We start from the raw sequence: 27,803 nt of genomic DNA on the forward strand, positions 1-27,803 counted from the left end.
TGAAATAATAAAAAATAAGCAGCAAGACATACAGAACAGAATTGCGAGCTATTGAAAATTTTTTTGATATAAAAGAAGAAGAAATTTTTACTAAAAAGTGATAAAAAAAGTTAAAATTTATCAAAAAACTATTGCACATTGAGTCTGGATATTAAGGATGCATTAGAAATCCATAAAATATTGAAATTATTGCTGAAAATTGAGGATTAAATTTCAATTTTTTTTTTATTATTGTTGTTGTTGTGAAAAAAAGGAAGAAAAAATCTTAACACACCCTACATCCTTTTTTTTTTCGTTAGTCTATCCATGAAATTATAGACGTTATGTGAACTTTTGAGCTTTATTTTGTGATTTAAAAGCCACAAAAAAATAATTAAAATTATTAATTAAATTAATATAAATGATTAATAATGCGACAAGGATATAAGAGAAGATTTTTATCCATCAGCGATCGAAAGGATCGAATTTATTGAAAAATCAATCAACAGCTACTCAAGAACTTTCAAATTGTACAGGAATTTAAAGTTAAAAGTTTAAAAAAATTCAAAAAAAAGTTGAAAGAAAAAAATTCAAAAAAAATTTTCCATTTCAACCCCAAAAAAAAGAAGCTTCACATCGGAAGCTTTCAATGAAATATATCAAGATCATCCAAAGAATGTTTTATGTTTTAACGACAGCATTACTGTCAATTTATGCGATTGGATCAGGTAAGGAATATCCACCAAAAAAAAGACTTTCAATTAAAACGCAAAAATCTTTCAAAAAAGAAAGAAAAAAATTTTTTTTTCTGTCCGTGGGATGCTTGATGCTTCCTCGGATGAAGTATCGATTTGGGATTCTGTACCAAAAAAAAAAAAATCTTTTTTTCGAGTCTAACGCATGCGCTATAAAGTGCATGGTACACCAACCAGTCTTCAGTCTTTTTATTTCTCGAGGCCGTTTGATTGAAAGGAAAAGAAATGAAAAAAAAGGCATGAAAAAAAAAGTTTTATGAATAATGGATGGATTTTTTTTCATGAGTAGGCGAAATTTTATTGCAGTAACTGCGACATCTTATCAAAATTTCAGCATATAGACACAAAAAAATTGCATAATAATTAATACCTTTAATTTCCTTCATTTTCAGTCACTTGTGACGATGTCACTGATCTACCAGATATTGTAAAGAATGACTATAATGGTGCTGCACGAAACACATATGGATCTGGAACATTACGTAGTACAAATGAGAATACATTCAGTAAAATTCATCGAGATAAGCAAGAGCAAATAACAAATCGTTTACATCGTGAGAATCATGGCGATTATGGTGTTATGGTCATACATCATCACGCGCCACAATCACCAATTACAAATTCACATAAGCCACCAAGTTATCCAAATATGAGATTTGGATCAAAAAATTCGCCTATGCATGTTCCATCCATAACTGATCCAATACGATCACAATTTGGTATAAGACGTGAAGATTCGTCATATCCAGGTGGCATTGGCATTAGTCGTGATAAAATTTTCTCACCACAAGATGACATACTTTTTGATGAGGAGACAATGCTTGAAAGTAATCATCAAAGCTCAGGAACACCATCCGTTGAATGTGATCTTAAATGTGGCCCTACTGAATTCTTTTGTTCAAAAAGTTGCTCATGCATACACAGTGATTTACATTGTGATGGTCAAATTGATTGTGGACCAGATTCGGAAGATGAAGAGGAATGTGAAGTTACGGAGGAAATGATTAAGAAAATGAAAAGTGAATGTGAAGGAAATACTTTATCGCAGCATATAATGTGTCCAAATACGTTCATTTGTATTAAGCAAGATTGGCTGTGTGGTAAGTTGTGTTGTAGATGTGAAATGTTATTAGTGATGAAGGAAATTGGTGAAGAAATGTGACTATGGCTGGATATTTGTGGATATTTATGAGAATTTTGTGATTTTAAAGCTTGACAGTCAAGCTGAAGTCTTGGAGTTATCTAATATGAGTTAGCCTGAGAGACTCAAGTGAAGAAGGTTTTGCAGCGGATCCTTTAAGGCTCTACATCGGATATGAATCTGTGACTGAGCATTAAAGGATCCATGGCACAGTTATCATCAAATGAATTGATCAGGTTCCTTCCAATTTTGATTAAATTCCTCTAAATTGCATATAAATGCCCAATTGACTTTGCCTGCCTAAAGAGTCAACAAGTTCCAACACAGTCCACATTGTCACCAACTTCTTCCTTCTCCTATAACATCCAAAAACATAGTTTCAACTCAATTAATAATAATTATTTAATTTTAAAGATGGCGATGACGATTGCAATGACTTTACGGATGAAACGCATTGTGGAGCCAAAACTAATTGTTCGGATGATCAATTTGAATGCAACAATGGATTATGTGTTCCTCAGGAATGGATGTGCGGTGAGTAGTCTAACTAAATTGATGAGTTTTGCTTTGACTTTTTTAGCTGATTGACTTGACGATGTTTAGTAAATAAGAACGAAGTAGGAGTTGATTTAAGTGGATAATTATGTGCAAGTGAAATTGATAAAATTAGAGAAAGTAACTATAATACATTTTATTTGAGTATTTTGAGCTGTCAACAATTGGATGATTGTGATGAAAATAGAGTGATAAAGTATTATATCCTCAAATAAAGACAATTAACATCCATAACTAAATGAGTGTGCTTATGAGTGCAGCTGACTGCAACAAATCGATTACTTCCTTACTTACTTCGCTGGCTGTAAAGATCAACTGTGATCTATGGTCTCCCTCATGGAACAAATCGATTAATCGATCCAAAATTCGATTCCAGGCTGGTGTAACTCTGACCTAACCGGATTCAGTTAAAATTCGACACCCGAATTTAACGGCACAGTACAGCAAATCCCCTTTTTACCAGCTATATTTTGGATAGATTAATCGACTTTTGGTATTCGGGACATGCATTCAATCAGTACTGTCTCAATCGACAGCTTCCTTCTAAAAGTTCTTCCACGAGATCTTTTACGGTCTTTTACCATCTACAAGAGCGGGATATTAAGGATGTAGAACTGTCACTAAATCTGCATCCTGGCTAAAAAATTATCAAATAGCTTAAAATGTGTTTTACCAGTTTTGCACCTTTATACATACTTAACAAAATTTCACCAAATAATATCCAATTCAAATCAAAAACGACATTACCATGACTAAAATAATTGTTGCGTAGTTTTGCCTATAAACTAAATCCTCGATGAATAACTTTATGTGACATTAGAAAATAATCAAAAGATTCAAATGTGAGATTTATTGAATCATAAAATTACGATATATGCACACCTAATTATCAAAAACTTTAAGTCTCTTTTTGTGAATCAAAAGGGAAATTTGATTTGGAATTGGGATTTAATCAAGCTATGGAAACTCTTAAAAATCCCAAAATATTCCAGCACTTCTCAATGATGTTTGAAATCACTTTGCATATCTATAGTCCGAGCAACACAAATAAAGGCTCCGCTAAACCTCTTTTATTATCACCAAATGTATGCCGCCTCTGGGTGGCGTTTCCAAAATCATCCTCCCTGACAGAGTATCCCGAGTAGTCAAAAGTACGTTATAAACAATTGGTGACAAGTTAATGTCTAGTTGATGATTAGTTCTAACGTATTTTTGTCCATTCGGGTATGGAACTGATTAGAAAATGATCAAAACCAATAACAAATGATTGATCAGTTCCATCTCAGCTTTAATTTCTCTTTCTATTCCTTTGTTTAATTTAAATCACTTCACTTTCAAGCACATGATTGCTATTAAGAATAACATTAAGATAAAAATAAAATCATTCATCCTTAAAAGTCGAATAAAAATTGATGGCTAAAAAAGTATCAAATTTCAGTGACTATATATAGAAATATCCACTAACAACTACATTTTAAGATAATATTTGCACTCTAAAGTCATCAAATATATGACAAGAATTTCACTAAAAATTGTTCATAAATAATATCTATGCTCGTGTTCTTCTCACTACTTATCGTCAAGTCAACCGAATATCTATAGTAATTAATAAATGAGAAATGTGGATTTATTTATTCAGTACAATTAATTGACATAACTTCTAATGCTTGATAAACATTTTTCTATAATTATCTTTTTTTTCTACCCTCATTCCACATTTAGATGGAGACAATGATTGTCGCGATGGATCTGATGAATCGAATTGTACAAGAACGTAAGTTTCCTTAGTTCCACTATGTGTTATTATTAATCTGTAACATACAATGAGCATGACTGTGATGTCATCGTAGCTCACATGGTGGTTTGGTGCTTATTGTTTGTTAAGGGATACTTCAACTTACTTGCTAACTTACTTTTCTGGTCATATAGGTCAATTTTGATCCATGACCTTCCTTGGACGTCTCCTAAAGCTGGTTCTATCATTGGTCTTACAGATCAATTGTGACCCCTGCTTTAGACGTCTCTCAAAGCTGGCTTTATGGCTGGCATCCATCTGCCAATCTCCTATATACCCATGATGCCAATCTCGAAAGCACACTGTGCAGAAATAGCCAACAATCTAGTTCCAGGTCGGATGACTTGGCTTTGTCATCTTAATTCTGTCAACTTTACTCTGACCTGAGGGCAAATTTTCTTCAAATCTGTCTTGAATCAGGATTTTCGGATATTCCTATTCACTACTTACAAACTTGCTTCTTACTTCTTTGGTTGGGGCGCACTAGAGCCCATTGCCGCTCGTAGGGAATGTCTAAAAACAAGTCTATCTCTTCTACACTTTATGATATCACCAAAGGTGATACCACCGTTATGACCAAATCCAATACTATCCCCATCGACATCTTAAACTATTGGAGGGAATTAATGTCATAAACAGGAGATAATGATCAATAATTCACTAATTCACATTCATTTTTAAAACATTTATTATTATTATTATTTTTATACATCCCACCGCATGATGGTGATGAAAAAAAGTTTATCTGTTCTCTTCTTTTCAACTAACTATTTTTATTCGATGATGAAGATAATGAGAATGTCAAGAAGAAGGGGTGAAAGAAAATTGATCTGACTGTGGGTGTTTAATGGATAAAAATGAATAAGAATTACAATAGTCTACATCAATTTGGAATTACTTTATTTTAGCGCATTTTTTTATGTCATTAAAATTGGATTTTAGGAATGATTTGAAGGAATTAAACAACTCAATATTTACCCCACTATTTAAAAAAATTAGTGATCTGGCTTTGAATTTGTTATTAGCTAGACTTCATACACTAATATAGATGGTAAATCGTCTAATTTATGAGGGGATTGCTTCAGAGATTTGGTATGTCTCACAACTACATCTACAGTAGCGTCCAAAAATTTGCGGACAAGCAATATTTTTTCTTATTTTGATTATAAAATCCGTTTAAATGCATGAAATTGAATGCGGTTTTCAGTGTTTAATTATTCTTTAAAAACTACATTTTAAAAAACATACATTTAGTTGGGAACATTTGTTAATTATACTATAAAAATTTTTTTTTATTATAACCATCGATAACAGATAATGATTCATTACATTATCTGTTCCTTTAGAGATAAGAAATCTAGTATATAAGTTTAGAATTGTTAAACCAAATTAGTTAGTTCTATCTTGACTCCGGTCAAGATCACTTAGTTCTATCTTGGCTACGCTCAAGATCAGAGTTAGTTCTTTCTTGACTACGGTCAAGAGAAGTCCCCCGAATAAAATACAGTTAAAATATATAGTATTTCTATCGTTCTTAATATGGTGGCAGCGGTAAAAGGAATTGGAATGTAGTACACATTTCCAAAGTGATAGTTATCACGCCATGTTAAGATTTTAAATATTTTTGAATGATACTAAGTGGCAAGGTTCACAAGCATTCTGACATTATATTTTAAAATTCTTAATATGGCGGGTGTGAAAAAAAAACCTAAACGCAAAAAAAGGAAAACAATTGAAAAAATGGAAAAGAAAGAGGAGAAATTCAACAAAAATCAACAATTTAAATGGAAAAAAATTTATATAAAAAAAAACTTTTTTTAAAAAGTACACGCTTTTATTCAAGAGTGAACTAAAAAGAAGAAAATAATTTTTTTCCGGACACACAAATATAAAACAAAATTTTTAACTAAAAATAAAAGCGTGGGGCGCTCATAATAGACATAATGTTATACATTCTTAGTTACTTGGACATAGTCTTGAAATTGTATGTATGCATTTACCGTATACAGTAGTCACATACTCTAGCAGACAATGAATATTCTCATTTTAATGAGTGTGCTTATATATATAATCAATTAATTTAACTGAGCATGCTCAATTTTATGAGCATGCTCTTTGTCTGTTCGTGATACTTACAATTTCCTAATTATTTTTAAGCACTAATTTAACTTTTCTTGTTAGTGCTGTGTAGGTTATACTTATTTGAAATGAAGTAAATTTAGAATCTTATCATTTTACATATTAATACCTATTGGAGCAAATCTTCTTGTTATAGCTTGTTGATTAGGGGGCTTGAATGTACAAGTAACTAAGAATGTATAACATTATGTCTATTATGAGCGCCCCACGCTTTTATTTTTAGTTAAAAATTTTGTTTTATATTTGTGTGTCCGGAAAAAAATTATTTTCTTCTTTTTAGTTCACTCTTGAATAAAAGCGTGTACTTTTTAAAAAAAGTTTTTTTTTATATAAATTTATTTTATTCTTTTTAGTCATATCAAGTAATAGATTTTTCGACCCATGTGTATTCAATTCGTTTACGTAAATACTTAAAATATTTCGGTGACGGTTCACTCCACTTCGCTTCGCTTCGTTCGTCCGACTGTGTATAGATCACAGTAGTGCCGGACTCCACTTCGCTTCGCTTCGTTCGTCCGACTGTGTATAGATCACAGTAGTGCCGGACTCCACTTCGCTTCGCTTCGTTCGTCCGACTGTGTATAGATCACAGTGGTGCCGGACTCCACTTCGCTTCGCTTCGTTCGTCCGACTGTGTATAGATCACAGTAGTGCCGGACTCCACTTCGCTTCGCTTCGTTCGTCCGACTGTGTATAGATCACAGTAGAGCCGGACTCCACTTCGCTTCGCTTCGTTCGTCCGACTGTGTATAGATCACAGTAGAGCCGGACTCCACTTCGCTTCGTTTCGTTCGTCCGACTGTGTATAGATCACAGTAGTGTCGGACTCCACTTCGCTTCGCTTCGTTCGTCCGACTGTGTATAGATCACAGTAGTGCCGGACTCCACTTCGCTTCGCTTCGTTCGTCCGACTGTGTATAGATCACAGTAGAGCCGGACTCCACTTCGCTTCGCTTCGTTCGTCCGACTGTGTATAGATCACAGTAGTGCCGGACTCCACTTCGCTTCGTTTCGTTCGTCCGACTGTGTATAGATCACAGTAGTGTCGGACTCCACTTCGCTTCGCTTCGTTCGTCCGACTGTGTATAGATCACAGTAGTGCCGGACTCCACTTCACTTCGCTTCGTTCGTCCGACTGTGTATAGATCACAGTAGTGTCGGACTCCACTTCGCTTCGCTTCGTTCGTCCGACTGTGTATAGATCACAGTAGTGCCGGACTCCACTTCGCTTCGCTTCGTTCGTCCGACTGTGTATAGATCACAGTAGAGCCGGACTTCACTTCGTTCGTCCGACTGTGTATAGATCACAGTAGTGCCGGACTCCACTTCGCTTCGCTTCGTTCGTCCGACTGTGTATAGATCACAGTAGTGTCGGACTCCACTTCGCTTCGCTTCGTTCGTCCGACTGTGTATAGATCACAGTAGTGTCGGACTCCACTTCGCTTCGCTTCGTTCGTCCGACTGTGTATAGATCACAGTAGTGTCGGACTCCACTTCGCTTCGCTTCGTTCGTCCGACTGTGTATAGATCACAGTAGTGTCGGACTCCACTTCGCTTCGTTCGTCCGACTGTGTATAGATCACAGATTGGGAAGATCCAGTAACATCCAGCACCATATTTGTACAGTATAGTAAGATCCAGCAACATCCAGCACCGTATTTATACAGTATAGCAAGATCCAGTAACATCCAGCACTATATTTATACAGTTTAGGAAGATCCAGTAACATCCAGAACCATATTTATACAGTTAAGAAAGATCCAGTAACATCCAGCAGCATATTCATACAGTATAGCAATATCCAGTAACATCCAGAACCATATTTATACAGATAAGGAAGATCCAGTAACATCCAGCACCATATTTGTACAGTATAGGAAGATCCAGTAACATCCAGCACCGTATTCATACAGTTTAGGAAGATCCAGTAACATTCAGCATCATATTTATACAGTATAGCAAGATCCAGTAACATCCAGAAGCGTATTTATACAGTTTAGGAAGATCCAGTAACATCCAGCACCATATTTGTACAGTATAGGAAGATCCAGTAACATCCAGCACCGTATTCATACAGTTTAGGAAGATCCAGTAACATTCAGCATCATATTTATAAAGTATAGCAAGATCCAGTAACATCCAGAAGCGTATTTATACAGTTTAGGAAGATCCAGTAACATCCAGAAGCGTATTTATACAGTTTAGGAAGATCCAGTAACATCCAGCACCATATTTGTACAGTATAGTAAGATCCAGTAACATCCAGCACCGTATTCATACAGTTTAGGAAGATCCAGTAACATTCAGCATCATATTTATACAGTATAGCAAGATCCAGTAACATCCAGAGCCATATTTATACAATATAGCAAGATCCAGTAACATCCAGAAGCGTATTTATACAGTTTAGGAAGATCCAGTAACATCCAGCACCATATTTATACAATATAGCAAGATCCAGTAACATCCAGAACCATATTCATACAGTTTAGGAAGATCCTGTAACATCCAGCACCGTATTCATACAGTTTAGGAAGATCCAGTAACATCCAGCATCATATTTATACAGTATAGCAAGATCCAGTAACATCCAGAAGCGTATTTATAGTTTAGGAAGATCCAGTAACATCCAGCACCGTATTCATACAGTTTAGGAAGATCCAGTAACATCCAGCACCATATTTATACAATATTGCAAGATTCAGTAACATCCAGAACCATATTCATACAGTTTAGGAAGATCCAGTAACATCCAGCACCGTATTCATACAGTTTAGGAAGATCCAGTAACATCCAGCATCATATTTATACAGTATAGCAAGATCCAGTAACATCCAGAAGCATATTTATACAGTTTAGGAAGATCCAGTAACATCCAGCACCATATTTATGCAGTTTATCAAGATCCAGTAACATCCAGGCACATTATGTTAAGATTCTGTTTACATCCAGTCACACTATTTCCATAATATCAAGATCTAGATTCATTATGTCCCGATTCACTATTACTGAATAAATTGGTGGAATTGATGGAAATTTCATTTTAATTTAACGGTATTTTAAGATTCAAACTATAACGGTTTTTTGAATTTTAAATATTCCATGAGAAAAATACTTAGCTTTGTTTTTTCTCTTCCGAAAATCCTTTGAACGAATACTATATTTAACATAATTAATAGCTGGTATTATTAATCAATGCACAATAAATCATGGAAACTAATTTCAACCTTATATATGGTCTAATTCATGTATATTAGAAATATACTTAATTGACTTCGGATTTTTTCCCATCTCAAATTTTGTTTAATTAATTATAGCATAATTAAGAATTCTTGAGATTTCAAAATGCCTAAATATTGTATTGTCATCGAGAATACACATGTAGAAAAATTTTGAGCTCAATAGGAGCAACAGAAGTGGTCGAAAAATCGATTCCAAGATTTGACGCAGACAAACAGAGTGACTTGAATAAAAGCGTGTAATTAACAATAAGAATTGAAAATTCATTCGATGACATCATTCATTTAAACAATACTTCAGACATCTAACTCAACCAAATGAATCATAGGATCATTTCAACTTAAAACATCATTTTATCAACAAAGGAGAGATAGCTTGCAAAGAAGACCTAATCATACAATGATTACAGTTAATTATTAAAAAGCATAATCGCAGTATGAATCAACGAAATCCTCAAACATAATTTGACCAACAAACATCAGAATTGACATGTTTGATCATGTTATCGCAAATTTTGAGTAGACCTGCAACAAAGAGAAGAAACTTAGAGAAGATAAGAAAATTACTCATCTAAAGAATAATATAAACCTCAATGGGTTACACAAAATAAGATGACATCATTTAACAATCTAACAAAAAAGGATATAATGAAGAAATTAGTTATTACATATCAGTACTGTTAGTGTTCGACAGTTACTGGATTTGTAATTTCAGGAAGCTAAGATAAGGGAAAATTATCAGCTCAACGATTTCTATCAACCCATCCAAAGATAAATGCAAAGAAATTGCATAGAAAAGATGAATCATGAATAGATTCGTGTGTTTAAAAGAAGATTAAGAGTTATTTAAAAAAAAAATCCAAAAGTCGAGAGAAAAACGCATTGGAAGAAAAGTATAAAAATTTTAATAAAGTATTTGCAAGTTAGAGGAAAAATGAAAAGTCGAAAGTTTCAAAATGGAACAAACAACATTTCTTCCTTTCATACAGAAATTTTTAACTAAGACGGTGGTAATATTATAACCATCGATAACAGATAATGATTCATTACATTATCTGTTCCTTTAGAGATAAGAAATCTAGTATATAAGTTTAGAATTGTTAAACCAAATTAGTTAGTTCTATCTTGACTCCGGTCAAGATCACTTAGTTCTAGGGTTGGGCAAAATCGTATTCGAATATATTCGAATACAAATATTCGAATATTTTATGCGAATATATTCGAATGCATATTCGAATATGCATTATTCAAAAAATTTCCGTTACATTTGGTTTATTCAAAGAGTCATTTCTAATTGCATTTGTGAAGTATATAATTTCATACAAAAGTTGATCAAAAATCCTTTTTTTGCTTATTTTAGGCAAAAAATTAGAAATTCTTAATAAAATTGTATTAATGCATAATTATTCTTTCATAACAACATTATTCCAAGTCATAGATACATGTTTAACCCAAATTTACTAAGAATTTCTAATTTTTTGCCTAAAATAAGCAAAAAAAGGATTTTTGATCAACTTTTGTATGAAATTATATACTTCACAAATGCAATTAGAAATGACTCTTTGAATAAACCAAATGCAACGGAAATTTTTTGAATAATGCATATTCGAATATGCATTCGAATATATTCGAATATTTTTTTGTTCATATTCGAATATATTCGAATATATTCGAATATTTGCCCAACCCTACTTAGTTCTATCTTGGCTACGCTCAAGATCAGAGTTAGTTCTTTCTTGACTACGGTCAAGAGAAGTCCCCCGAATAAAATACAGTTAAAATATAGAGTATTTCTATCGTTCTTAGAGAAAAAAAATTATTTTTAATTTTGTTTTTTATACTTCAAATTAAAATCTCTTAAGCATTTATTTGTTATGTTTTAAATGTTTACAATGAAAAAAATCCATTTTGACCATCTTTCAATAGTCTAAATAATGAAAAACTTTATTTTTGAATTTTCTCTCCTTTGAATGTTCAATATGTCACATCTTTGAACGACCTATTTCCCTATGAAAAGCTGGAAAACGCCAGTAAAATTTATTGTTTTAAGTTGAAACAATTCTAATCTAAAGATTCAAACTCAAAAAATTCCACAAAAAGTCCTAATCATTGAATAATTAAAACTTTTGTAATCTTTGATGGGGAAGTTGGGGAGGTCGTCGATCTGACTCGGTGACTGACCAATCGTCAAGTGTTTCACCTTCTCGTGGTACTTCCTGTTTTCACTAAGAACACCGCTGGCGACCGAAGCTGTGCCGGAATAAGTACTTTAAAGAATAGATTAAAAGCCTATTCAAACTCCTCGCCTGTAGGGTGGCAGCCCCACAAACAGGCTAGGTATAGTAGGTTTACAACTTGCTATATCCGAAACTAAACTGTACAAAGAAAATTACAAAAGGATAATAGGACTGGATTAACAACGACAACCCAATGCTTACGAACACGGACAACGATTGGACAATGGAATATCAGGACACTCTTCCAGAAAGGCATGCTGGCACAGGTGAACAAAGAATTCAGTAGATATGGGCTGGATGTGCTAGGGCTGAGTGAAGTGAGGTGGACGGGCGTTGGTCAAATGACATCACCGTGCGGTACTCTACTGTTGTACTCTGGAAAGGAAACCGAGCACAGTGGAGGAGTTGGGATTCTCCTAAGCAAGGCAGTTCGAGACTCAATTCTAGAGTGGGAGCCCGTATCAGACAGGATTATCAGAGTAAGACTACTTATGAAGTATAAGAAGCTTACAATTATTCAGTGCTACGCTCCCACTGAAGACAAGGAAATGACGGTTAAGGAAGCTTTTTATAGTCAACTTGACCAGACCCTGGCTAAGGTTCCGAAGCAAGATATGGTATTGCTGTTGGGAGATTTCAATGCCAAAGTAGGTGATTCAAATGAAGATGTTGAGCATGTCATGGGCAAGCATGGACTAGGGGTGCGAAATGAGAATGGAGAGTTACTTATTGGACTATGTGGAAGTCACAACTTGGTGATTGGTGGCACTCTGTTCCCTCATAAGAATTGCCACAAAGTAACATGGAAATCACCGAATCGACGCGACCAGAACCAGATTGATCACATCTGCATCAGCCGGAAATGGAGCAAAGCACTGCTGGATGTCCGCAATAAGCGTGGAGCCGATGTTGGATCCGATCACCATCTAATAATCGGGAAGCTTAGGTTCTATTTTAAGCGTGTAAAGAAGATCGCTCAGACAAGAAAGAAGTTTTGCCTCACAAAACTCAAGTCTACTGCAGCCAGATCCCGATTTGTCGCCAAAATGAAGGAAAGTATCTCGAATGGCGATAACAACTCTATCGACGGAAAATGGAGGCAAATCAAAGAAGGAATTGTAAGCGCCTGCGATAGTGAGTTAGGGAAAAAGCAAAACAAGCGTGAGGACTACATTCGTGAGAGCACCTGGAATACCATTGATCAAAGGAAGGAAGTACATGTGGAGCTCCTGAATGCTGGTGAGTCGAGAGCTACCGAATTGAATAAGCAATACTCAGTGTTGAATAAGAGAGTCAAAAGGCAAATAAGAAACGACTGGAGGCGACATTTAAATGAACTTGCAGAAAGAGCACAAGCAGCTTCAGACTCTGGGAATATGAAGGACCTTTATTGCACCATAAAAGAGCTTGGTGTCCAGTCAGGAAAGAAGCAAGTACCAATCAAGTCAAAAGATGGAAAAGTATTAGTCACCATCGATGAACAAGCAGCCAGATGGAAAGAGCATTTTGAGGAAGTGTTAAATGTGCAACGTGATGGCATATGTGTGGAAGAGGTTGCAAACCCACCGGCTTTGCCAGTAGACATTCGACCTCCTACAAAGAAGGAAATTATCGATGCTGTAAGAAGACTGAAGAACGGCAAAGCTGCAGGAATGGATGAGATACCAGCTGAAGTCCTCAAAGCTGATGTAAATGCTACCGCAAGCATACTTAAGCCACTATTTGACGAGATATGGTCACTAGAGCAATATCCCGAAGACTGGAAGGAGGGTTTAATAATTAAACTTCCTAAGAAAGGAGATTTGAGTTGCTGCAATAACTGGAGAGGAATAACACTCCTGTCAGTTGTAAGTAAAGTGTTTATGTCTGTGATACTGCAGAGGTTAATGGAACCAATCGAAACGAGATTGAGGAAGGAGCAGGCAGGCTTTCGTCCATACAGATCGTGCATCGATCAAATTAGCACATTGAGGATCATCGTAGAGCAGTCAGTCGAGTGGCAATCAGCACTTTACCTCGTTTTTGTAGACTACGAGAAGGCATTCGACTCAATAGATCGGGAATGCATCTGGACTGAACTTCGAAATTTAGGAGTTCCCGAGAAGCTCATAAGGCTGATACGTGAAGCTTATAATGGATTTAGATGCAGAGTGTTGCACGATGGGGTACAATCAGAGTCGTTTGTGTCACTAACTGGAGTCAGACAAGGAGATCTACTGTCACCATTACTTTTTCTAGTTATTATGGACAAAGTAATGCGTTCGGCGACGAGAGGAAAGCCAAGAGGAATCGTTTGGTCATTAAATGATCGTCTGGAAGACTTGGACTACGCCGACGACGCGTGTTTGTTGGCACATACCCATCAGGACATGCAAGGGAAGCTCAGAGATCTCGAATTGGAATCAGCAAAAGTAGGCCTTGTCATCAACGTCAAAAAGACGGAAGAGATTCGAGTCAACGCGAGGAACAATAGCCCAATGATTATCAGTGGACAAGTCGTAAACCGAGTTGAGCATTTTACGTATCTCGGCAGTAACATCTCAGCAGATGGCGGTACGAAGAAGGACGTGGACCAAAGGATACAGAAGGCGAGAGGTGCATTTATGAGACTCTCGAACATATGGAAATCCACCATCATAAGCAAGTCACTGAAGATGAAGATCTTTAATGCATGTGTCAAGTCGGTGCTGCTTTATGGATGCGAGACGTGGCTTGTAACTACAAACATACAACAAAAGTTACGGGTTTTTGTGAATCGCTGCTATAGACATATACTCAGAGTATGGTGGACTGGTGATCCACTTGATTGGCCGTCAAACCAAGTACTGCTGCAAAGAGCTGGTCAGGAAGACATTAATCGGGAAGTCCTCAAACGGAAGTATGGATGGATAGGACACACGCTACGAAAACGAAACACTAGAGAATGTGTCGTAAATGGGATTGAAACACAAACCTGTTTCACCGCGCTTGGATGGAATCCACAAGGAAAGAGACGCCCTGGTGCTCCAAAGGCAACTTGGCGTAGAACAGTAATGCGGGAATGTCAATTAGATGTCAAAACAGAGAATTTATACAAGCTTTGTGATGTGGCCAGTAACAGAGTCAGATGGAAGGCCTTTTGTAATAACCTAGGCTCCAAGTCGGAGCATGGTTCCAGTAAAGTAAGTAAGTAAGTAAAGTAATCTTTGATGAGCCGCCATCTTGCATTTTTTACATATTTTCTTTGAATTTGATGTCTGTTTTCAAGGAAACCTTATGTGTTGTATATTGTTAAAAAGTGCATGAAAAATGCTATTAATCGAGTATAAAAACATTTACTTTAACTGCAAGAAAAGTGAAAATTTTTGAGAAAAACTTGCGGCCTAACCATAAAATGTTTTAAGGTCCGTAGCTGGAATGCAGCACGCTCAATTTGGAAATGTGATTTCCTTTTTTTAAAAGCAATCAACAAAGATCAAAAAAAGAATCAAACCTTGTTGATCTGATAAGGACTGTTAAAAATATCGTAACAAAAAGCTTTGTCCGCAAATTTTTGACCGTCTCATTAAATAAAAAAAAATTTTTATAGTATAATTAACAAATGTTTCCAACTAAATGTATGTTTTTTAAAATGTAGTTTTTAAAGAATAATTAAACACTGAAAACCGCATTCAATTTCATGCATTTAAACGGATTTTATAATCAAAATAAGAAAAAATATTGCTTGTCCGCAAATTTTTGGACGCTACTGTAGAAAATCCGATTCAACTTAAAGCTCTAATTGTCCCCTTTTGTTTCTTGAGATCTAACTCTTTAATTCACACAAACACTGATTTCAAATGTTTTACTAGACGCTTTAGTAGGTGTAATTTCGGAGTAGAATGAAAGCTGGAATGTCAAACCATATAAAGGCGAGTATACCTATATGAGAGGAAGGCCACTGTCTAAGAGTTCTCGATACCGAGACCTTGATATTCTGGCTTCAATCTGAAGATCTTTCGAGAATTCGAAGAATTCCACTGTAGTGTTAGTCTCGGTTCCAGATTCTCGAATTGGTTTTTGAAACTGAGACTTTGGGAAGCCTTATTCTGCATTCAAGTGGCTAAGCCACAAGCTAGATATCTGTAGATAATATGGGTTCGATTCCTATCAGAGGCCGATCTTTTAAATTGTTTCGTGGTCATTATTATCTTGTGGATGTGACAAGGATTTGCACAACGCTCAAGGAATTACAGTTGGGTTAATTTAAGTTCAAAAACTTGATAAAATTTGGTCGACTAAACTGAAATCAGCGTAAAATTGATCTGTACTAAATATACTTACTTACTTCCTTGGCGAATGTGCACGGGGGCCCATTGCCGCATTTTGAGTTCGTACAAAGCTGGATCTGTCTTTAGATAACTTCTGCCAGTTTCTAATTCTAATACTACTTATAGACTTTTGAATTTAGGCTTGATATGAGTCAGTTTTGGACAATTAAAAGATCATATCTTAAGTTTCAAAATTTTGAACAATATTCAACGAACAAGCACCAAAAAAATATTCAATACCTAAAATAAGACATCAAGACCAACCACTAACATAACATAATGATTTCTACTAAGAAAATGCATTAAATGAGTAATAAGTAAAATAAATCTCTATGCGGGAGTTTTTTCGGAACAAGAAAAAAAAAAAAAGTCCTTCGATTGGAACTCCTCTCAGTATGAAATATTTTATTAGCCTTGATTTTTCAAAGATGTGGGAAAATTGATTGTCATTTTTCTGAGATTTCTTTCCATTTCCATGGAGTTCATGAGACATTGTAGATAATAACATTATAGCTGGATACGTACATTATTAAAGTGCTTCTGGACTACGTGCAATTCTAGAGCAAAAAAAAATAAATGTTTAGTGGGATTGCTCCACATGTTAAGATTTGTGGGTGATTGAGGATGAAGGTCTTAAGATTTTAAAGGTTATTTGATGTATTGATGAAGACTTTTGTGTGATAGTTTAGAGATTTGTTGTTGTTTATTGCGAGGGTTGTGAGAATAATTGTCATAAACATCTCCATAAAGCACATGGCGTAGTAATGGTGACGTCAGAAAATTGTGATACTTGCTCGGAGATACGTTTTTCTCATTTTTATGCAGAAACGGTTCCAGGATTGACAAAAATCTATGGAATGATTGAGAGATCAATTTCTGGTGAGAATCGAATCAATGAATTCACACAAAAGAGGATTGAAGGTATTCAGTATATTGCCTAACCCCTTGATCACAGAGACTTTAACCTCGAACCAGCCTTCATGTAGCTTAAAACCCCAGATTCTTGGACTCTACTCCGACATTACAACCAACTTGGCCATTGACGCTTTTTCATTTCCTTTACACGACAATACACTTACTTTGCGGACCGAACAGATTAAGAGTGATCCATGGCCTCCCTCAGTCGGCTTCTGAAGCTAGCCCTATTGCTGGCTACCGCTTGTGAATTACCAATTACCGACAATACACTTCTGATTGAAATGTTGGATACCAAGATGTACATTTGCATATTATCCAGAATTCATTCATTTATCACGATCAATCCTGTTTGGATTCTGTAGCTTATTGGGTTCATAGTTGAAAGGTTGTAAAACTTACGAATCCTATGCTGCTTGTATGGCTGCCATCCTTCATATAGGGTTATTTGGATAGGCTTTTAATCTATTCTTTCAAGAACATAACACATAGCTCGATCACCAGCGGTCAAGCAACTGTTCATTTTGTGGTTTCAGGGAAAAATATAAGTTTGATTCCTGTCTTAGTTCCAAGAGATCAAAATCGACTCTTCTAGACTTTTTACAGCAATAATAAAATTATAGGGTACTAGGTGATGCATAGTGTGATATAAGATTCAAAAGAAGAAATCCACGGCAATTTGATCTAAATTTATTCAAAATTTGATGCATTTAAATAGAATTTTGGGATATTTTTAGATACGCCATGATTTATTAACATCCAAAAACCCACTTGAACTTCTCCGAAATTTCCAAAAAATTCCCCGAATCTCAAAAATTAATATTTTCCAAATTTATTAAACTTATAATATTCCAAAAACGGAAAAGCCAGAAAATGGAAATTTGTAGGCGATTCAATAGAAAAAGAAGGAAAATGAAACAGCTAAGCATCTTAACAATCTCCAGTCACCATGTAAACAATTTAAATTTTTTCATTCATTAAGCCTTAACCACAATATGCATCTTTATGCTTCATCATCTAATACTTTTCATTCTTTATCTATCCTTTCCGTCCAAGACCTTAAACAATATCTTTACATCAATTGCCATTTCTTCTCTCCATTCCCTTCTGCTCATTTTCAATGTCAAAGATGCGTAGGTGGCATCTATTTTCTGTTATTGTTGCTTTTCCATACTGCCGCCCCGTTGTTTTGTGTGTGTTTTTTTTTATATATTCTCCTTTTTTTTACATCACTAAAAATCTCTATCTAATTTTGTGCGAAACAAAAAAAAAGCATGAATGAAAATCATTGATACATTTTACGGCGCATATTATGATGAGAGAGAGCGCCCACTCGGCTCAATAGATTTTTTTTTTCGTACAGAAGCAGTTTGTTCCTTACTTTTTTTTCTTCTTTACTCTTCAATCTTTCCAATCTCTCTCAGCTTCCAGTTTTGATACTTAATGATCATTTTCTCTCTCTTTTTTAGATGCACGAATGATGAGTTTCAGTGCTTGGATGATAGCTGCATATCGTTGGCATTTAAATGTGATGGCGAACAAGATTGTGAGGATAATAGTGATGAGATGAATTGCGATTTTCCACTGCCAAATTGTCCTGAGGGTGAATTTAAATGCAAAGGATTATTGGGTGGAATGGGTGGACCTGGTGGTCGTTGTATTCTTCAGCGATTCCGTTGTGATGGGTGAGAACTTCAAAATATCAATTATAAATCCCTAACTTACATAATTTCCCTTAACTTCCAGTGATAATGACTGTGGTGACTGGTCAGATGAAGAAAATTGTCCAAAGAAGTCCATCAGCTGCACATCCAACGAATTTAAATGTGATGATGGACGTTGCATACCACTCAGATGGAAATGTGATCAGGAACAAGATTGTGACAGCGGTGAAGATGAGAAAGATTGTAGTGACATTGGAAATAACAATCGTGAATGTAATGATGATGAATATACATGCAAGGATAGTCGATGTATTTTAAAGTCATGGGTATGTGATGGCACATCCGATTGTAAGCGTGGTGAGGATGAAGCTGATTGTGATGTAAAATGCGATATTGGACAATTTTCATGTCCATCGAAAGTCATTTCACCGAGAGAAAGACGACAAAATTATTGTGTAAGTCAGAAGCACATTTGTGACGGACACAAGGACTGCATCCAGGGTGAGGATGAGGAAAATTGTCCAACAATTCATCCATGTCCAGCCAATACAAAATGTCAACAGTTGTGTGCCACAAATTTAGTTACAGGAAAAGAAGAATGCTCATGTAAAGTCGGTTATGTGTTGGCAGCTGATGGATACACGTGTAATGACATCAATGAATGTGAATTCACAAATAATCCATGCAGCCAGACGTGCAATAATACTGTCGGAAGTTTCATGTGGGTTTTTGATTTCCATTAAAATTTCCATTACATCATGTTAATAATTATTTCCATTACAGTTGCGGTTGCATCACCGGTTATGTCTTACGGCCTGATCTGAGAACGTGTAAGGCACTTGGCGGTGCTGTTAAATTAATTATGGCAAATCGCGGTGACATACGTCAAGTGACTTTAAGTAATAATCAATATACGTCAATCATTAAAGGCCTTCCAAATGCCATTGCACTTGACTATCACTATGAGAAGGACTTCCTGTTTTGGACTGATGTGTCGGCTGATGTGATTAAGCAGTCATTCATTAATGGAACGAATGTTAAGGATGTCATTAAATGGGGTAAAATAGGCTTGATAATTGTAATTTTACTGGATAATTTATTGAAATTTTCAATTTACAGGCTTAGAAAGTCCCGGCGGACTGTCAGTTGATTGGGTACACGAGCTTATATTTTGGACTGATTCAGGTACACGTAGAGTTGAAGTATCAACTTATGATGGTAAACTTCGTGCAGTTTTGGCAGCTAATGACTTAGATAAACCACGAGCTATTGTTGTACATCCGGGGAAATAGTGAGTATTAAGCAGAGCTTGAAGTCGACTTGGACTTGAGTCTACTCAACTCCATACAGCATCTGAGTTGACTTCCTGCTCCTGTAGAAAGGGATATCGAATCTTAACATTCCTTACAATTAACAGCTTCGTCTTCTGGAGTGACTGGGGTCCAAATGCTAAAATTGAGCGTGCATATATGGACGGAAGTGAACGAACAGCAATCACAAATGATGGAATCTACTGGCCTAATGGTATGAACATTAAAATAATATCCAGCCTTGTTCCTTAATCAAAATTACATTTTACAGGCTTAGCCCTCGACTTTGCAACAGACAGGATCTTCTGGGCTGATGCAAAGCATCACGTGATTGAAAATTCACGTCTTGATGGAAGTGACAGGAAGAAAATATTGAGCAACAACTTACCTCATCCATTTGCACTTACAATCTTTGAGGATAACTTATTTTGGACAGATTGGTGAGTAAATAGTCAAACTTTGATAATCTGTGGCTGAATATCATACATGGACATGCCACAGAGAATCCAAGTTTGAATAATTAAGCAACTAATTTCTAATTCCTTTAATAATCAGGCACACAAAGACAATCTCATCGGCTAACAAAGTGACTGGAAAGAACTTCCGTCATGTTCATGAAGGCTTACACTTTCCAATGGATATCCACAGCTATCATAAAGCTCGTCAGCCTAAATTTGAAAATCGATGTGCAGAAGATAGGAAGAAGCTTAAAGGCGGATGCTCTCATTTATGCTTGCCAAATAAGAATTCACGACGATGTGCATGCCCAATTGGATTGACATTACTTGAGGATCAAAAGACATGCACAACAGTTCCAGATAGATTACTCATATTGGCTAGAAAGAAGGACATCCGAATTAAACAGTTGGAGTCAAGAAATCCAAAGGAAGTCGATAATAATATTCCACTTGACAATCTTAAATCGACAGTTGCTCTTGACTGGTGCAGCAGAACTGACAGAATCTATTGGAGTGATGTTGGAAAGAGCACAATTAATCGAGCATTCCTTAATGGAAGTAATCAAGAAACAGTCATTCAGGACGGTCTCGTATCACCAGCTGGTTTGGCACTTGACTGGATTACTAATAAGCTTTATTGGACAGATGCAGGCACTAATCGCATTGAAGTTGCATCCATTGATGGACACCAGCGAGCACTTCTTGTATGGCAAAATTTACTCAAACCACGTGACATTGTCGTCCATCCATTACAAGGCATAATGTTTTGGAGTGATTGGAGTGAAAATCCATTAATAGAACGTGCTGGAATGGACGGTTCACACCGAACACCAATTGTGTCTGAGAATCTCCAATATCCAAATGGTATTACAATTGATTATGCCAACAATCGTCTGTATTTTGTTGATGCCGGTACGAAAGCTTTAGAATTTGTCAATTTTGATGGAACTGGACGAAATCGATTAATTGCTGATGGTCTTCAACATCCATTTGGAATCGACATTTATGATCGATATGTTTTCATATCTGATTGGGATCTGCAAAGTGTAATAATGGCTGATAAGAATACTGGACGTGAACGTAAGTCAATCATAACTGAGACAAGTGATTTGATGGATATCCGCGTATTTCATCGTAATCGTAAGAATATTCGTAATCCATGTGGTAAAAGTAACGGTGGATGTTCACATATGTGCTTATTAAGTCCACTTGATGAAATTCCATCATCATCAATTCCATCAACACGATGCGCATGTCCAATTGGCGTGAAATTAACAGGCGATAATAAAACATGTAAAGATGGTCCAAGTAGTTACATCATCTTTGCTCATCGTACTGACATTCGTCAAATATCATTAGATATTGATTACATGATTGATGTCGTCCTTCCGCTATCTCAAATATCAAATGTTTATGCTGTCGATGTTGATATAGTAACGGGTGATATCTATTGGGCTGATAATATTGAAGATCTAATCATGCGAAGTTCAGCCGATGGACAAAATGTACAACAAATATTAAGTGAGAGTATGGATTCCGTTGACGGTATGGTCATATGCTCAATTTCACGTAAAATTTACTTCACTGATGCCGGTCGACGAAGCATTGAAGTATCGGAACTTGAAGGTAGTCATCGAAAAGTTCTCGTATGGCAAGATCTAGAATCGCCACGTGCTATTGCTATTGATTATGAGATGGGATATTTGTTCTTCTCGGACTGGGGCACATTGCCAAGAATCGAGAGGTCTGACATGGATGGTGAGAGACGATCAAGGATTATAACAACGGAACTTGGATGGCCTAATGGATTAGCTGTTGATAAACAGAGAAAGAATCTTTACTGGACGGATGCTAAGGTAAGTTGATATTAAGAACATAGCAGGCATATACTAAGGATGACTTCTTTCCATTTACAGCTTCATCACATTAAAATGTGTGACTTTGATGGCAACTTCCATCAAACAATTGTCGATTTCCGTAATGAAGAGCATCCATACGGCATTGCAGTAACAAAGTCCAAAATCTACTACACTGACTGGAAGACAAATGCTCTACATTCCATCAACAAGAACAACTTGACAGTACGCACAATAATAACAGGCAATCTCGAAGGTCTAATGGATGTTAAAGTTGTAAATACAAATGAAGGTCTAGAAGTAAACAGTTGTGGCAATAACAATGGTGGATGTTCACATTTATGCTTAAGAAAGCCAAAAGGCTACTCATGTCAATGTCCAACTGGCTTAAGAATGCGTGAAGATGGAAAGAACTGCGAGGACTTACCAAATTCATATTTATTAATTGCTCTACGCTCAGGTATTGGGAGGATATCCCTCGATACTCCCGAAATGTTTGATGTCGTTTTACCTATTGATGGTGTTCATGGTGCTGTTGTTGTTGATTATCATCATACAAAAAATTATTTATTCTATGCTGATGTTAATGCTGATGCTATTAAACGTGTTAATATGAAGAACTATAATGACATAAAGACAATTATATCGACTGGATTGAATACGCCTAATGGATTGTGTGTCGATTGGATTGCTAATAATCTTTATTGGTCGGATTCGGCATTAAAGATGATTGAGGTATCGAGACTTGATGGAAATTACAGGAAGACACTATTGAGGACAGATCTTGATGATGTACGATCAATGATTGTTTATAAGCACATGCTGTTCTTTGCTGATTGGGGACATTCAGCTAGAATCGAGAGAAGCTTATTGGATGGAAGTGATCGTAAAGTTGTTGTCAATTCTGATTTAGGATTTCCGACTGGTCTTGCAATTGACTTCCTGGCACGTAAATTATTCTGGGCTGATGCCTTACACGATCGTGTTGAAATGTCTGATTTTGATGGAAAGCATCGGAAGCGAGTCATTGATCATGCTGAACATCCATTTGGATTTACATTGACCAACAGTTACTTCTACTATTCTGATTGGTTTAATAAGTCCATAATGCGAGTCGCACGTCATCAAAATGCAAATGCTGAGGAAGTAAGACATAATCTTCGTGGTGCTTTGGAAATACGTTCGGTGTCTGTTGAACGTCAACCAAATTACTTTAATCCATGTAATGAATCAAATGGTGGATGTGCTTACCTATGTCTATACCTTGGTGGTAAAAGATATGTTTGTGAATGTCCAAATTACATCGATCGACCATGCAAACGTGAAATTAAGGAATCCAGCATGAAGCCACCTGATAGTGACGAAACAACACTGACAACGATTTTGAAAAATGAAGACCTTTATCCTGTGCAACAACGAAGCAGTGAATCGTCTATTATGATTGCAATTATTATTATCATGACAGCACTGCTAGTGCTTGTCGTGTCTGCTATTCTATGTAAGCATTTCTTAAGATTTTTTGATGAAAAAAAAAACTTAATTTTGATTCCTTTTCAGTCCTCGTTTGTCACTCAAAGAAAAAAGAGAAAAACAAATCAAGGTTAACGTTCTCAAATCCCAATTATAATGGATCAGGTTACAATGATGAGCCTGGCAAGAGCACATTCTTCAAGAGGTTTAAATATGATAAAGCTCAGGTAAGGATTTAGATGGGGATAATTGAATTAATTTGGGTATTTAATGCAAAATTTGGGTGTCGAGTTTTATACTGTTTGGGTTGAGTAGCTACTAGACTAGACCTGACTGGGTCTATACTTTGTCTAATGAAGTTGTATTCTGCTTACCCCAACTGAGAAGATTAGAACGTTTCCGAGTATTTTGAATCTTCAAGCTCACTGATTTGCTTGCCCTGCTTAATTTCTTCTTCTTCTTATAAGTAGACGATTTCCAAGTAGTACTAGATTTTGTAGCGTGAATTCATAGAGGGCGCTCTCAGTAGCTTAAGTAGCTAGCTCAGCTCGGATAGCTAACTCAGCTTGAGTAGCTATTTTAAGTGTGAGTTGTTACATTAGAATAGCACAATGTACATTTTTACAAAGGCATCGGTAAGTCGTTCTATTCAGGGTGAGATGAAACGTTGTCCTAACGGGTTCGTGATGACTTATTTCGACCCGTTTTTAGGGTGAAAATCTTGCTAGCGCAATTTGTTATTTGGTACAATCTCTCAGGATTTTATATATCCTGCAGATAACAGAAAAAAGTAATGTTTTCCTTTCATCTGGACTCCCAATTTAGCTCAATTAATCATATCTAAATTTCTATGAATACTAAAGATCCAGACATTCAATGGCTGTGTGTTGAGTAATGGCTGTTAGAAAATAATTGCTTTTTAACCCGATCGAAAACAACCAAATTTTTCAAGTGGATGCCATTTGGTTCTAAGCGGGGTTGTTAAAGCATATCCTGTTTTTCATGTGTGGTAAAAATGTGTGGATATGTGTGGAAAAAGTGTACTACATTTTCCCCCCTTTTTCCCTGTGCACACGTTTTTCCATGCGACACATTTTCAAAACGCACTAGATTCTGTTTTTACTAACCCTGGTTCTAAATATAATGCCACCTCGTCGCCGTAATGGTAACATTTCAATATGTGCCGATCGGATAATCAATTAATTCTAATAAAAAATATTTAATTATTATTTCCCATTATGGGCTTTTGAGTTCCTATTCATACAAGTTACAAAAGTGAAGTGTTGGAAACAATTGCTTAACATTGTTGCATTAAGGTTCATAAAATCTAAACTAATTCATTATATTTCCTATAATTATTCCAGGATCGCGTATACGAAGAGAAAGTACTAAATTGCGGACAAGAGACAGCATCATCCACAATGATGTCATCAGGAAATCCATCACCAATGCCATCACATTCAGCAATCTTATCGACAATTGGATAAATGTCTTAATTATCTTCCTATTTATAAAACAAAAGATGAAAATAATTTTTAAGACTTTAAAATGATGAAAAATACAGGATAAATTGTAAGTAGATAGTAGGACAGCCTGTGAGGTGATTGAAAGGAGATTGTAAATTTTTAAGGAAAAACAGACAACAATTTTTTTTAGATGAACTGAGGTAGATTATGACTCATTTAATGGATCATAATCAATTGATTGAGGACAGAAAGATGAAAAAAATTTATTTTTGTAAAAATACTCAAGAATTGCGAAAAAGGAAGGTCGAATGAGGATGAAAAATGATTTCTGTAGATGTAGACATGATGAGATATAACCAAATTACATTTATGGTTTGTTTTAGACATTTAACATGGACTAGATAGACGTAAATGTCTTTGGTTATTGGAATTAAAGTTTTTGGTCCTTTTTTGTTCTGCAAAATAATTTTTAATTTTTAACTGAAGCTCAATTTTTAAAAAGGGAAATTTTTTAAGTTTTTAAAGTTAAAGGAAGCAAGTTTCTGTAGCAGTTTGTGAGTTTTTAAATCAATTTAGTTTGAGATAGAGCTCGAAGTTGATTCGGATTTTGTATGGGAATGTCGACTCAACTAGAATTGACTTCATATGAAGCTTGGATCGACTATGAGCTTTGGATTGAGGACTGCAGTACCTAACAGACAAATAACATGTTCAGTGCTTAATAAGTCGAGAATTATTCAAGATTTTGCAATTGATTCTTCAATAATTATGTCAGAAGAGACTCAATCTAAGTCTAACTACGACTAAGTGTATCCCGGAAAGCACACGTTTTTCATGGCATCCAGATAGCGGCCACATGGTATCCAAATTGCAACTTTTATGGCAATTAACATGAAAACTGCCAATTTGGACGCCATATGGCAGTCACTTGTACGCCATATGAAATCCACTTGGACTCTGTATGGCAGCCACTTGGACGCCACATGATAGTCACTTGGAAGCCACATAGCAGCCACTTGATCGTCATATGGCAGTCACTTGGTCGCCATGTGACAGCCACTTGGATGCCACACGACAGAAAATTGGACGCAATGAATAATTTGTGCTAATCGGGTATATTCACCTCGACATTAAAACTTTTTAATTTTTATTCAACATTTCTATCAATTTTCTAACAAAATTTCCCAATTTGTAAAAATAAAAAAAAATCTGTGGAACGCAGAGAAAGTGAAATATGTGCCAAAGAAAACCAAAAAAAAAAAACTAGAAAATTTTGAGAAATACAAAATGATGAAAAAAAGTTTTTTAAAATAAAAAGAAAAAAAAATAAAATCTTGTAAATATTCAAAAAAAAAAGTGAAGTGAAAAAGAATCTCAATTGTATATTAGTATTTCCAATTATTATATAGAAATTATAAATTAATTAAAAAATTATAATTATATTGAAAAATTTGAAGAAATGTTTTTTCATTCAAAATGTGAAAAAAAGTTTACGATTTCTTGCAAGTTGTGAATAGTTTTGGGGAGTTTGGAGGTTTTTAAGGATTTTTTGAAAATTTACCAAATTTTTTTGAAATTTTAAAAATTTTAAGATTTAAAATTTCTAGAATTTTTAAAATTTTAAGATTGAAATTTTTGAATTTTTTAAGAAAAAAATGAAAAGTTTTTCAAATTTTTTAAATGTTTAAAATTTCATAAAGCTTTAGAAATTTTTTGAAATTTTTAATATTTTTGAATTTAAAAAGTTTTTTAAATTTGAAATTCTAAATTTAAAAGATTTTAAATTTTTGAAATTTTAGAATTTTTATAAATTTTGAAAATTTTTCAAATTTTAGAAATTTTTCAAATTTTAGAAATTTTTCAAATTTTAGAAATTTTTCAAATTTTAGAAATTTTTCAAATTTTAGAAATTTTTCAAATTTTAGAAATTTTTTAGAAATCTTAAAAATACCTCAAATACCTCCAAATTTTTCAAAACTATTCACACCTTCACACCTTGACCTCTTTATTTATTTACGATAAAACCAAAAAAAAAAAAAAAACAGTCGCGAACATAAGGCTCAAATGAACTAAATTATAAGTACATAAATTATATATTAATGATGAAAAAAATAAATTTAATTTTAGTGGTTATTAAACTAATACATGAGAAATATAAAAAGAAGTATATATTTGAAAATATAAAGAACAAAAAAATAAAACAATATCGAAATTATAAATTTCGTGACTTTAGAATTTAACAAAAAAACAAACAAAAAAAATGGAAAGTGAGAATTATGAATGAAAAAGTAAATTCAATGATTTTAATTTTAATTAGAAAACCTAAAAGGAAATTGAAATAAGGTAAATAGGGACAGGATTTGTTGGTTGTTGAGTTTTGTATGTTATTTGAAAGTTAATTGAAAAATTTCAAATTTTAATTCAAATTTTCAAAAATAAATGAAATTCGAATTCTTAAAAGGAAATGAATTTCAAATTCTTACATACCTTTGAAATTCAAATTTTTTAGAACAAAGAAATCTTTAAATTTGAAAA

The 27,803-nt window shown here is 35.0% G+C and overlaps 1 protein-coding gene across 2 annotated transcripts; it reads left to right on the plus strand.

Annotated features, from left to right (window-relative positions):
* Positions 1–26,745, plus strand: Lrp4 (LDL receptor related protein 4). 2 transcript variants are annotated; one of them, XM_070635565.1, is made up of 14 exons: positions 1–707; positions 1,127–1,834; positions 2,290–2,409; positions 4,153–4,204; positions 18,514–18,729; positions 18,791–19,429; positions 19,492–19,766; positions 19,828–19,999; positions 20,126–20,232; positions 20,290–20,458; positions 20,574–22,332; positions 22,393–23,830; positions 23,890–24,029; positions 25,167–26,745. In XM_070635565.1, the coding sequence occupies exons 1-14, from the start codon at positions 629–631 to the stop codon at positions 25,287–25,289; spliced, it is 5,997 nt and encodes a 1,998-aa protein (XP_070491666.1). In that variant the 5' UTR covers positions 1–628; the 3' UTR covers positions 25,290–26,745. The 2 variants fall into 2 exon arrangements, with proteins under 2 accessions (XP_070491666.1, XP_070491667.1); XM_070635566.1 differs by lacking the exons at positions 1–707; positions 1,127–1,834; positions 2,290–2,409; positions 4,153–4,204 and adding an exon at positions 17,855–17,995 and having other exon boundaries at positions 25,167–26,677.
* The last annotated feature ends 1,058 nt before the right edge of the window (positions 26,746–27,803 follow it).

This window comes from Chironomus tepperi, unplaced genomic scaffold (assembly GCF_022539635.2).
Source record: "Chironomus tepperi strain 1889 unplaced genomic scaffold, CSIRO-AGI_Ctep_v1 contig_93, whole genome shotgun sequence".
Lineage (NCBI taxonomy): Eukaryota > Metazoa > Arthropoda > Insecta > Diptera > Chironomidae > Chironomus > Chironomus tepperi.

What these genes read in the sequence shown, in the direction of transcription:
- Lrp4 (XM_070635565.1), top strand. Translation starts at nt 629, where the DNA reads ATGAAATATATCAAGATCATCCAAAGAATGTTTTATGTTTTAACGACA. An exon ending in GTTGTACATCCGGGGAAATA is followed by an intron (nt 20,000 to 20,125) that starts GTGAGTATTAAG and finishes TACAATTAACAG; the next exon opens with CTTCGTCTTCTGGAGTGACT. An exon ending in AACTTATTTTGGACAGATTG is followed by an intron (nt 20,459 to 20,573) that starts GTGAGTAAATAG and finishes TTTAATAATCAG; the next exon opens with GCACACAAAGACAATCTCAT.